Source organism: Gopherus evgoodei, chromosome 7 (genome assembly GCF_007399415.2).
Source record: "Gopherus evgoodei ecotype Sinaloan lineage chromosome 7, rGopEvg1_v1.p, whole genome shotgun sequence".
Classification (NCBI taxonomy): domain Eukaryota; kingdom Metazoa; phylum Chordata; order Testudines; family Testudinidae; genus Gopherus; species Gopherus evgoodei.
This window is the reverse complement of record NC_044328.1, coordinates 8,152,498-8,166,228: the sequence shown is the minus strand read 5'-3', so window position 1 is coordinate 8,166,228 and position 13,731 is coordinate 8,152,498. Positions and strand designations below refer to the sequence as shown.

Here is a 13,731-nt window from a genome sequence, read left to right as displayed (position 1 = left end):
AGTCAGTGCCAGAGGTAGAAATGGAACCCACGAGTCCTACCTTGCAATCTGCTGATCTAACCATGTGACCATAGTAATCTGCAATATGGATATAAAATCAGAGGGTGAAATCATGCCCCCATTGAAATCAATGGAAGTTTTCCTCTAGCCAGGATTTCACTTAGAATTTCACCCTCAGATTTTACTTACAAACAAGAGGGACAGGTTGTGGCACTGACTGTCAATTTCAGTCATTGACAGTTTGATTGACAGATATTTTGTCACCTCCTGTTAAACCATCGCTATCACAGTTTCATTCACCTTTGCAACCTGCCTAATATTTTCCTCCCACCCCAATGAAAAATGAAGGATGATGATTGTAACCCTGGTTATAAAATTCACTTATATTGCAGTTAACATCGGGAGGACGGCCGCACTATTACGTGTCCTATAGGAGAAGCGTGTTTGCACAGATGAAGCTGCCAAAGTATTCTTTACCCAAGGTATGTTGTTATTGCTGATATATTCACACTCACACACACAGATTCCAATCAGTTCAGAGGTGACTGCTACCAAGCAGTAACTTCAGAATGAGCTTTAATTAACAAAACTTTCTTTTAAAGAATATTTGAAAACGGAAAAGAGCCTATGACTGTATCAGCATTTCAGTCAGTCAAGGACATCAGTATGAAATGTAGATTTGTGCTCAGGTCTGCCTAAATTGCTGTTTAATTTTAATCAATTAACACCATTGGAGGTAGTTTGCCTTAAAATCTCCCCCTCACCCCCGTATGGGTCACTTTTTATGCGATGTTTTTTGTGTCTGCTCCGTATCTTACTAATGGAGCTGGGTTTTTGAGAGACCTATCTAAAAAGTGTCAATCTGGAGGGAGAAAAAAAGTTCCATTCAGAAGAGGTCAGTGGTTTGCAGCCGGACTTCAAACATCTTCTTAAACAAAAGGGAACCTCATTCTTAAGAGTTTTATTTCTTTCTCAGAACAATGTCATCTGCCTTACTAGCATTCAATTGCGTGGCCTGCTAAGTGGCTATCAATGAGTATGGCCTTCCAAGTGATATCTGGAATCAGATGTTTAGGGCCAGATGTGGGTAACTGCTACATGGGGCAGTGACAATCTAAATTCACAAGCTTCCTGGAACTCTTCCATTGTGGTTGGGTTGGGTGGCATTTGGCATTCTCTCTGGATCCCATCTCCTCAACCTGTAGATTCCCCCTGAGATGTGGATGGGTCTTTAAAGGGATCCATGAAGGTACAAGGCTGTCTGCTGTGGTGACCTCAGGGGCTGCCACGCCATGGAATCCTCCTGAACTTCCCCAAAACAGGGAGATCCCAACATGTGTAAGCAAATCGATGTTAGTTACAACTTACCTGGTCAGCATTAATTTACCCACAAAGGACTTGCAGATTTGGGTCTGTGGATTGGGGGATGACATCCCCAGCAATGTCTCTTCCCATCCCACAGTAAGTCCTTTTTCCCAATGCAAAACCCAACCCCAAAATCTCTAGTTGCTTTTGCAAATCTTGGCCCAAGTATTCTTACATAGAATGAAACTCCAGGCATTCTAAAGAACCAGGAGGAATTATCCTATCAAGGCAGAGCAGATGTTGACTAAATCATTGGCTGGGATGATTTAATTGGGGATTGGTCCTGCTTTGAACAGGGGGTTGGACTAGATGACCTCCGGAGATCCCTTCCAACCCTGATATTCAATGATTCTATGAAATAAACGCTTATTAGAAACAGATGTTTAAAAAAATAATTGGAATCTTTTCAGACAAGTGATTGTAATGCCCTTGCAAAATGACCCTTAGAATTCCCACTTGCAGCTAGCTGAGACCATCTATGATGAGATAGTTGATTTGAGTTGTGTTCCCACTACATGTTTAGTTCTCTATCTGTCTGTCTTCTCTGAGATCTATGGAAAGTTGGGGAAAGTAAGTTATAATTAATTTTAGCCTGTTGTAAATAAAATAGGAATTGGAACAGTAAATGCTGTTGTTTCATCCAAGTGTGAGTGTGATATTTAAGGAGAAAAAGTGCTTCCTTAGAATCTCATAACATCTTCAAAAGATGAAGAGCTACATTTGGTATGGAAGGAGCTAATGGAAGAAAATGCATATATTTGCGATGCTGCTATCAAAGCAGGAGAGTTGCCTTTATTAAAAATGTACAAAGCGCTGTGCTAGCCAAAGGAATTGAAACAAACAGCCCCTTCTGTGCCTAGATTCTCTTTAATCTCTCACAACTGAGAAATCGGGCCCAAACATGGTAAACAGTGCTGCCAATGCCAAGCTCTTGAATGGCTTGTGGGATTGAGGAATGGAATACAGACTTTTTCACCTCTGCATCTGTCACCTCTTTCAAATTTGGACCTGGGAAGAAAGTTGCCACCTGACGGCTGGTGGCTTTGGTGACATGAGTTGACAGGTTGCAGTCCAGCTCCTGTGGGCAGAGTTTATGCCATAAAACTCACAATCACTGCTGCCAATAATTAACGCTTTGGTTACCTGTCTGAGCAAAGGGCTGAATAGGCTGTGAATTCTTACTTGGCTCTTACCTAATAAGTTTGTCTTACTCTTGGAGATGGTACCTCTGGGACTGGGTTAAGGCACATTAATTGGTACAGTGAGAGGAAATCTTTGGTTGCCCTTCCCATTCTGTACTATGGCATCATGACCTGTGAGACCTCTGATCTCTCTATCAGAGTTCATCACAGAATAGCACAGGTACACCTAACAACATTTCATTGGTGCAGTCCGCTTAAACTCACCCCATTTCTAGACATACCTAAATCTCTGGCCACCAACTTGTGCTGGATCTGGAGTAGCTTACTCACCAGCTGTAAACATGAAGGCAGACAAAGCAATGTGATTGTCATATAGTCAAGTTGTGTATATAGTTTCAAGTTTAATAATGACGGAAAGGATCGATGCTGTTCATCCATTTTATATCAGTGCTGAGTCTCTGTAGCTCTGTGGAGGAAGCAATAGCCACAGAAATCCGAAAATACAGAACATTCAAAACAGCTGACAGTGACCACAATTGACTGGATAAATCAGGTATTGCATTCCTGCTACTAAACTTGCCAAGAGGCAAAGATCCCTGACCAAGCGAGAAAAGGGCAGTCGTGTTGCGTTAACAATTCAGAAAGCTTTGGCCTTTAGCCTTTCCTAGACACCCAATCATTGCTCTTTCTCTTGTCTTTGAAAAGACAAGAAGGGTGGGCACTGGAACTGCATGTTAATGTCCAATCCACCATGCTGTGCTGCCTCTAGGGAAACTCTCTGACTGAGTCCAAAGAAGGGTTTGGCTTAACACAGCGCAAAGTTGATATATGTATGTCAGCCCCTGTCCATCATGTGCTTACACTGTGCAGGTATATATAGGACAACAGACATATGCAGAGGCACATATAACCTGACATAGTGTATACCTCCTTCTAGCCTCTGTAACGTGTATGTTATACCAATTTAGACTCACTTTATTTACACTTCTTTGGACTATTAGAACATCTGGACTGTACTCACAGGGTGTGATGCAGCTTTAGTGGAAATACCCAAGCTAGATTTAATCTACCTTGCTTGGGCACCAGAGTGGTGAAGCTTCGGAGCGGGTTAGCACCACAAGTACTTACCCAGTGTTCTGGGTGGGCTTGGACAGCCCTGACTAAAGCATGAGCTGCCACAGCTTGTCTACAGCTAGATTAAACCTAGTCACGTGTGTCTACTAAAAATGCAGTCACACCCTGTGCTTGCAGACTAGACATATCCTTAGATTCCCATAGCCTTCGTTGGATTTTCTTACTTGCTGAGACTCACCGCAGTTTAGAAAGAAAAATGTTTAGCGAACAAGTGACCTGATTATTTCACTGGCATTCATGAAATGGCCTTCAGCGTTCCCTAAAGTTGGCCAGATATAGGGGAAAAAAATCAGTATTGGGTAAATAAACTCTTTAATCAAATATGGTGACATTTTTGAAAGAGTATATTTGCCAAATATTATTTAAGCAGCTCTACTCACAACCTCAGTAATATATTATCTCTGAATTTGGCTGAGTGACTCCTAGTGCGAGTGTCTGTGTATATACACATAAGGGACTCTTAGTATATGTCTACACTGGGGAAAAACTTGGATTAGCCACCCCACAATAGTTAACGCAGATTAAAATAGCAGTGAGGACATGGTTTATAACTGTGGTTGAGCAGCTAGAGTTTAACTCCAGTTCGAAGTTAACATTTGAGTTGTTAACCCGAGTTAAAAGCGGAGCTGCTGCGTCTTCACTGCTGTTTTAATCCAAGTTAGCTAACCCCAGTTACAAACACACCTTCTTTGCCGTAGAGATACACCCTAAATCGTTGCACGCATTGTGATTTATCCCATCTTCTACATCATCTCAGAATGTAATCTAGTCTGTTTGCCTGAAATACCAGATTATTTTGAGATGTTCATTACTGCGATGTAATTAAGCAAGTCAAAGTGGATATTCATCCCTCAGATATAAATTCTAGGGGCGGAGGACCCAGCTGAGCTGAACTGAGCTTAACCTTTACTTGACATTTGCTGTGAATATAAAAAAATGGTTTTAACTGGAATTTTTCTCCCAGTTGTTTTTCACACTTCTGTGTTGCAGCAAGAAGTGTGAAAACCCATCAGGACATTTTATTTGTGTGCTATTAATAGCATTAGCAGAAGCAAGAGGAAATACATAGCCAAAGAAATCCATCTCTGATAAAGTTCCCAGTTTTGCAGACCAAAAAGTTTGGCTAAGTTTCAAATAAGCAACCAACCTTTGGGATGCTGGTCCAGAGCAAGAGGGAATGTCCCCACCTTTTGAGGATTAGCCAGTGCCAAGAAAACCTAGATTTTTTTTCTTCATAGATTTTTAAGGCCAGAAGGAAGCCTTCTGATTATCTATTCCAGAGGTTCTCAAACTGTGGGTTGGGACCCCAAAGTGGGTCACAACCCTGTTTTAACGGGGTCACCAGGGCTGGCTTAGACTTGCTGGGGCCTGGGGTAGAAGCCGAAGCCTGAGCCTCACGGCCTAGGGCCAAAATCCAACCCTGAGGGCTTCAGCCCTGGACAATGGGGCTCAGGTTACAGGCCTCCTGCCTGGGTCTGAAGCCCTTGAGTGGGCTCAGGCCTTGGTATCCCCCTCCTGGGTCGTGTAGTAATTTTTGGTGTCACAAGGGGGTCACGGTGCAATGAAGTTTGAGAACCTCTGATCAATTCCATCTGGGGGGCAGAGGTCATCTGTGTGTTATACGTTTGTACAGTGTGTGGCACACTGGGGTCTGATCCTTGACTGGGATTCCTAGGTGCTATGGCAATATAATTAATTAATCACTAACATCATTGGCCATAGAATTTTACTACCAATTCTGGCATCTGTACATTTTTGAGGGATGCTGAACTCCCACAAAATGCATGAGACGTGGCTGTTGTCTCGTCTTAGCTCAGTAATGTACAGTGATATCCTTTTCAATTGCATTTCATGTTTAAGATGTAGCAAGGGGGAAAAAACCCACCTGATATTATACACCACCCTTCCTCACAAACTGCTACTGTACAATAATGTGCTTAAAAGTGTTGCCCATGTGAATGTTCAGTTAACACCTCTGCAGTTAATTACTACTTTGCATACAGGCAGAAGAGAGAACATGCAAAATATGCAGATGAGGGAATATGCTACTTGCAAGAACGTTGTCTACAATTTCTGATTAGATTCTAGAATGAATACAGCCCTTGATCTTCCAGGATTTAACCTGTGTTGACCTTGGAATTGATACAACTGAGTTGTCCTGCAATAACATGCCACTGTGTCCTTTCCCCAGGATATGCACGTTATCAGCACGGATGAGAATCAGGTGTTTGCAGCTGTTCAGGAGTGGAACCAGAATGATACTTACAACCTTTATATATCTGACACCCGAGGGGTCTACTTCACGCTCGCCTTGGAGAATGTCAAGAGTAGCCGAGGGCTGGAGGGTAATGTGATGATCGACCTCTATGAGGTATGTCACGAGTGATAATGATGCAATCCCATCCTGAGAGTTCGCTCTTTTCCAGTAACATTGTTTTTATGATGAACGCACACAACCTTGTACCGCAAATATGATTAGTGGAGACACTATATGGCTGAACACCATCACATAACTTTGGACGGGTGCAATGCCTTTTATCCAAGGACCTCAAAGAGCCCACATTTTGAAGTGTTGTACAAGGTAGACTCAAAGTGAAGGTACAAGGAGGTTCAAGGGTGAAGGAGATACCTCCGTGTAAGATCTGGCCTCAACATTACCATACACTTAGGGGAGCCCATGCCAAACTCAACAGCTCTACGGCACCTTGTGGTTGCTACAGCATTCACGACCTGGGAACCCCCAGGAGGAATTTTAGCTGGCTCAGCCAGAATTCCTGCAGTGGGAACTGTAAAACCCATAATCTAGTGATCACATAAAACACACAACACCCTACCTAGGTGCAGTCCTAGGGCCACAGAGTCCCAAGGCTGAGGGGTTTTGTGCTGCACCTCTAAGAGTCACAGCCCAGAACACACAGTCAAGGGGGCGAGGGAGGAATGGCAGCTTTAAGCCACCTGTAGCACCCTCCTGACCCTGGGATGCTCTGGGGACTGGAATGGCCCCTGGTGTTACTTAGACTCCCCTGAGCATCTATCTAGGTTATGACTACCACCCTGAGGGGCCCAGAATCTCCACAGAGCTGCTGAAGCCCCACCCCAACCCTCCCCTAGCAGTTCCCTATGCCAGACCTTGCAAAGGTGTTCTTGGAAGGCAGATTAGTAGCTGACTTCTGCAGTGCCTGCAGGGTGGGAATCCTCCCCTGGATGGAACCTGGGCTTTTAAGGCCCCTTTGTGACACTCTGGCTCATTTGCATGGCACAAAGGGGCTGGAGCAGGGAGAGATTCTCTCCCTAGGTGTCCTACAGGTGGTTTCCCACCCTACAGGAGGAAATCCATTGAATAATATTGAGTCCCTGTAAAAGGGAAGGCACTTTTACCTGAGTATTAACTCCAGGAGCTGGACTGACTTTGAATATCCTTAAACTGGAAACCACCTTGAGATGTCCATGTAGAAAGCCTGAACGGGTGCTGTATAAATGTAGACGAATTGCAGGGGAACAGGCATGCCATTTCCTCATCCTTGTGAGATCTTCACTATTAATCTATTTGCAACTTTGGCAGCCCGTGGAAAGGCTGTTGCCTCTTATTACTGTCAGTTCAAGGAGTGGTTTCACTGCATTACATAAAGATGTCCTACATCCCAGGGGGGAAAGAAAAGTCTTTGTTTTATTAGGTTGACAGATGGTAGGAACTGGGATTGAAATTAATGTGATCAGACTGGTAGCGTCAGATCTGCTGATTACCTAGATAGGAAGAATATTGGCTGACACTGAGCCTGGCACAAACCTCCCTTGAAATCTGATGTTCTGGCTGGAGGAGAGCTGGAAGCCATCCAGCGTGAATCTCCTAGTAGAACTGCTGCAAACAATAAGTGTTTGGGGGTAAATGGAGATGAAGAACAGAAAGAAAGAAACTCCAAAGGCAAATTAAAACAAGTAGAAATCCTGTAAACTCTGTGCTGGTGTGAAGACAGCAGCATCTAGTAAAGAGTGTCTGCAGTGTGTTTGCAGCAGGTGTACTGGTGCTGGGATGGGGTCAAGTTGGTGTGTTTGGGGCGGGGGTGTTTGTCATGTGTAAGGTTGTCTGGCTTCAGTGGAGTGTGTGAGGGTGACAGTGTATAGAATAATTGGGTGAGATCCTCCACCTGGGCACGTCTGCTTTGCATTACTCAACCGGGAGTTGGACTGAGGCCGATGAGTACTACTATTGTAGAGATGACGGGAAATATTCAAATTTCAAATTTTCCCAACAAAAGAGAACCAATTTTGGGACAATTTTTTTTGACTTGCTCTTAGTGAAACAGTGAGTTTGTTTCGCTCATTCCCTTAAATGCCCAAGGATCCATATCATCCAGGCTAGCTGACTAGTATATAGAGTCATGCGGAAAACACGATGTAATTTTCACTGAAAATTTCATCTCTTTGGTTTTTTAGTCAAAATTTAAAATGTTGACAAAACATTTCATCAGAATCATGGATATGTTTGGTCAGTTCCACCAGTATATATTCATATTGTCAAAGGAATTGCTTTTCAGAGCTCTCTTAATACAGCATAGATTCACAGAGTCTGAGGCCAGAAGGGACAATTAGAGCCTCTGGTCTGATCTCCTGCCTAACACCAGCCCTTACATTTCACCCAGCTACCCCTCTATTGGACTTGACTAGAATTATAGAATATCAGGGTTGGAAGGTACCTTAGGAGGTCATCTAATCCACCCCCATCCCCTGACAGATTTTTGCCCTAGATTCCTAAATGGCCCCCTCAAGGATTGAACTCACAAGCCTGGGTATAACAGGCCAGTGCTCAAACCACTGAACTATCCCCCCTTTCTAGAGGAATGCAAGGAAGTTGCAAAAAAGCACATCTAAGTTATTTTTTTAAATTTCCTAATGGTCTAGATTTGTATTTTTTCTGCTAAAGACTGATTTATAGAAAAATATTTGGTGTACCGCCTGTTTCTAAGTCATCATCATTCATTTCACCCCCTTCTGTCTTTATTAATAGATTTATTTTCCCTTATAGTGCTTTTTCCCCCTCCATATCTTTTCCCTGCCAGTCTGTACTGATGCTTGGACAGTGTGTGTTGTGAATAACGTGTGCAATTACCTTTTGATGTAGGCAGGTGAGACATTACTGGTTGTGGCCCTATTCCCCATTGTGGCTCTGATTCAGCTCCCATTGAAATCAGCAGGAATCTCTCCAGTTCAGTCGGATATGGATCAGGCCTGAAGAGTATATGAGTTAATTACGAACCCTGCATTACACCCACACTGTAAAGTATGGGGACATATTTCCATGCATGGGCTACCTGCATCACTGGAGCCAAAGATAGCATCTGTCTTTCTGCTGCTACTCCTTCTCCTGCACATGTGAAGTGGGGATGTGCTGAGAGGAGAGTAGATGGAACCTTGCTCCAGCCCCAGTGCAGCCAGTGAGGATACTGGGTTCGGCGCAGCGAGGGAAGAAATCTGCACCAGCGAAGGGATAGCAGGGGTTATTTTCCTCCTAGAGCAAGACAGGGACCAGTGAAGATCCACAGTTTCTGGAACACTGCAGCTACACACTGTCCCAACTCAGGCTGGGTAGTAGGGTTACAATCCACCCCTTCATAAATAGCTGCTCAACGTCATAATAAGTGACCTACTGGTTAAAAAAAAAAATGAAAACCTTAAAGCCAAATAGTGTGTTGGTTTTTAATGGTGCCCAGTGTAGCATGTGTCAATCTGCAGTATTTGCGTGGTGGGGGAGATGCCTGTAGTGTGTCTCCAGTGTGACGTATGTTGTCTAATATGCAGCATGTAGAAGCACCCCTAATGTGTAGTATGTGCATAGCTTGCGGAAGTGGGTGGGTGTTGTATTTGCCTTGTGTGTGTGAATTATATGCAGTATCTGTGATCGGGTAGGGTATGTGAAATATGTTTGTGCCTGTCAGTTTGAGATGTGCACAGTGTGTGTCTGCCTGATGTGAGTGTGTAAGCAGTGTGTAAATGGTATGTGTAGTGCAGGTATCTCTTTGGCATGCCTGAATATGTAGACTGTGTGTGGTGTGTGCACAGTGTATATCAGTCTGCATTATGCACAGAGTTTGTCTGTTTGGTACAGTGTGTGTTTGTGTCTTTCAAGTGTCGATGCATCTGGTGTGGGCATGGAAGCAGTGTGTCTCTTTCATGCAGTCTTTTGTGTATCTGTCTTTGCTGTGGGGGTGTATGCAGTGGAGATATATACAGCGTTGTACATGTACACAATGTGTGTGTCTCCCTGCTGTGGGTGCATATATACTCAGTGAGGTCTTTCCCAAGATAAACCCGTCTAAAAATGACAATATAATTGATGCTTTGCTTGCTTTGGAAAAGACTCAGAGTCCCAGCCCAAGACTGGAATCATAAAAGAAAAATTCATGGGACTTCAGAACACATTTATCACCTGATATATATAAAATGCTCCTTAATCATTTATGGCCAACATCTCACAGGGACTATAGTACAACCATTTTGAGAGAACAACAAAGGAAAATACAAATGGAGTTATTAGCCCTGGCTGTGATAGCAGAAGCAAAGCTATTGTTACAGTCTCAGTCATTGCTATTTACACAGTGACACAGGTAGACTCCTTTTCTATTTTGGTATCTTTCCATTTCTTCAAAGAAACCAGAAATAACCTGTGGGAAACCAGAAATAACCTGGGGGCAAAATCCTTACGTCAGATGTAAGGATTACATTTTTAAAAATGTATTATCCTGGCTGTATTTATAGCAAATATTAATTTTCTAGTTAGTTTGGCTCCATTATAAGGATGATATTTTGATCTCCTTATTCCTGGTGAGCAGGACCTTAGGCTCAGGTCCTCAAAGATATTTAGGCATCTAATCCCCCTTGAAATAAATGGGAGCTAGGCGACGAAATACCGTTGAGGCGGTAGGCCTCAACCCCAAGCAGTCCCAATTGAATTCAGTGGCACCACCTGAGGAGTACAGTGTTGTTCGGTGTGAGTAATCATCGGACCCTCCATGAAGTGGGATGATTAGCAGAGTATGGTGCTACTCATTGTCAGCAAGTGCAACAGATTCTGGCCCTGTGTGAGGCTCACATGTCACAAAGGGCGAGACTCTGCCTCCTTTACTCACGCTGAGTAGTACCTCACTCCATAAGTAGTGTCCCTGAAATGGATGGGACAGTTTATGGCACAAGACATTACTGGATGTGAGTAAAGGGGCTAGACCCTGTTCCAAAAGGAAGGCTGGCCTTATGCACAAACAGAAAGGGGTGCTAGCAGCCCTGATATTTTGGAGGCCTTGCACTCCAATGCAAACTCTAGGTCCCTTTCCACCCCATTCCTTCCTTCAGCAACAAGACCAGGAGGAGGTAACTCAAGGACCGATTTCCCATCTACCAACACTTCAAGGTATGGTTGCCAATTTTGCCCGGATATATTCCTGGAGGTTTCATCACATGACATCATCTTTAATGGGAAAATTAATCTTTGATTCCTGAAGACTCCAGAACAATCCTGGGAGGCTGGCAACTCTACTTTGAGGCCCTGTTTTTGCTTGAGGTCTCACAAATCATAATGCTGTCTTTGAGCAGAGAGAAATAAGAGCTTGCCAGTTCTTCCCTTCTCTATGAGTGGGGAGGAGGATTGGGCCCAGTGAATTCTCCCCTGCTGCTAGGCCCCTGCTCCAATGGAAGAAGAACTGAGTGTGGAAGGTTCCTTTCTTTGGGGAGAAGTCAAAAAGGAAGCAGGGCCCTCCCCTCTCAGCAAGTCATTGGGCAGGGGAAGGTGCCGATCTTTTCAGCGCAGGTGTTGGGGTCAAGGTGAGCCCAGGAAAGGCCACCACCCCATCAACTCATCTCTCTTCTTCATGAGGTGGGAGAAGGACTGAAGACCAGGGTCTGATTTAGGGCCACAGTTCTTATACATCTTGGGAGGGATGAGACCACAATAGGTCACCTCCACCTCTGATCCTCTGTGGAGGGGCTCCCCCTCTGTCTCCCAGGACAGGGAAAGGTCTATGTGAAGCTGGGATGTCCCAGAGCAGGAGAGCCTAAGGGAAAAGTAGATGCCTCAGGAATGGTGGAGGAGTCACATGATGCAATATTATTGTGGGACTGGAAGGGGCAAGCTCCATCATGGCAGGGGAAGCCTGAATGTGAGACCAGGTGTCTCAAAAGTCGACTGGGACCACGTGCTTGGAGGTTGTCTGCAGCAGGGCAACCAGTTTGTGTATCACAGGAGGAAGAGGGGAATGCATGGTGGAAATTAATGGAATCGGCATGGGAAAGATCAGCATATATGGCAGGTGAATCTTATGCAGAGAGCGGGAGGTGGCTTCTCTGGAAAGGATGGGGCCTCTAGGAGAGGCATGGAGGGAAGCCAGTACCCTCACTGTCAGATACCGCATAACTTCTCCTGCGTGTCTTGCTACTCTCCAGCCTCTCTTTGTGGAACTTCTCCTCCAAGCTCGTCGTGAAATAAGTTGAGGCCAAAACAGCCCTTGATTCTGCTGCAGGAGTTTGCAGTTTGGTGCCAATTAAGTAATAACCACTGTGAATAAAATGGCCTGACAGCTGACACTGTGTATTCCTTCACTTCCCTTCCACCAGAGCATGGGTGAAGGAGATCTTGAACCAGCCCGATGGCAGATAAAAGGTTCCCTCTCCTCTCCAAGGAATGTTTTGCAAGGTGCATTGGGCAAAACGAAGATATTTTCCTGCTTGATTCTCACAGGACTCTAGATTTAATCCACTTTTTAACAAAGCACGTAGCATCTTTTCACAACCCCCACGGGATTTGGGGTATGGGAGCATAGCCTTGTGGATAAAATATTGGACAGGGGGTCAGAAGATCTGGTTCTTATTTCTGACTGTAGCACAACCTTGGGCAAGTCACTGTAACTGCTTTGTGCCTCAGTTTCCTCCACATGCAAAATTGGGATAAAATATACTCAGGGGATTCTAAGGTTAACATGCCAGTGATTAATGAAGCATTTTGAGATCCTTGGGTGTAGGGCACTGTAGAAATGCAAAGTATTAATTATTATCATTTTGTTTGAAAGGGAGCAGTTTTTCTGGTTGACTCAGCAGAGAGAAATGAGTGACTGTTCCTTGTGTATTTCCTCTGACCAAAGAGAGAGGTTGTCACCTTGTACTGAATGTTACCTACATCATTTCAGGTTTCCACACTCCTTCAAAAGCACTAGCTTTCTCTCCCATCTGCAGCGCTTCTCTGTGTTATTCCAAAAAAGCCCATAACTTTCCTCCTTTTAATACCCATTGGCAATTCTCCCCCTTGACTCCATCACACGGATGCTGTGACTGAGTCCCTGCTGGGTTTGACAGATGCACACCAAAGGTCGAAGTCCAATTGATATATTTTTTTCAGCCATGTCAATTTTTCCTAGGTAGCAGGGATAAAGGGAATGTTCTTGGCTAACAAGAAGATTGACAGCCAAGTGAAAACTTTCATCACTTACAACAAAGGAAGAGACTGGCGCTTGCTACAGGCTCCAGACACTGATCTGAGAGGAAACCCTGTTCATTGCCTCCTAGTAAGTGCTGCTTTAAAAAACAACAACAACTTTCCCCCAGGTAACAACACAAAGATGATACTGGCTTTAAAAAAAAACAAAAACAGGGCTGCTCTTCATGACTATGCTGTATGGCACAGACAGGTATCTTCATTGCAAGGGCACAGTGATGCTAGGCTTGGGCAGCCAGACATCATAGGAAGAGCTGGCTATTTTATTTATTTATTTATGTGTCCTTAACGAAGGAAACGTTGTATAATGAGGCTTCTTTCTGCAGAGCTGATGATCTCCTCTTAGGCAGCAGGTGAAGATATGGACTCTGTCACAGTGCAGCTGAAATTCTGCACACTAGGTGGGGTGAGCGAGCTATTTGTAGATGCCAGCAGGGGACCAGTGGAGTTTTTCAGGAATGGTTTTCCGGAGATTGGAAAGTCCACTCGCCAGAGATGGGCACAGGCTGCAGAATTAAAAGGGTAACGGGGGTTTTGTAGTGTCCATTGTAGGTAATTTATTATTGTATGTTGCTTGTTTTTCATTTATGTTACGTAGCCAGAAATTAGGGCAGT

At 44.2% G+C, this 13,731-nt stretch overlaps 1 protein-coding gene across 1 annotated transcript in view; it reads left to right on the top strand.

The window, feature by feature from the left end:
* Nucleotides 1-13,731, top strand: part of LOC115655346 (VPS10 domain-containing receptor SorCS1-like) — a gene marked incomplete at its 5' end in the record, with an annotated part of 426,699 nt that overhangs the window by 340,279 nt on the left and 72,689 nt on the right. The window contains 3 exons of the mRNA XM_030570701.1: nt 393-482; nt 5,833-6,012; nt 13,040-13,186. Of these exons, the coding sequence (XP_030426561.1) occupies nt 393-482; nt 5,833-6,012; nt 13,040-13,186 (417 nt within the window). The remainder of the gene's footprint in view (nt 1-392; nt 483-5,832; nt 6,013-13,039; nt 13,187-13,731) is intronic.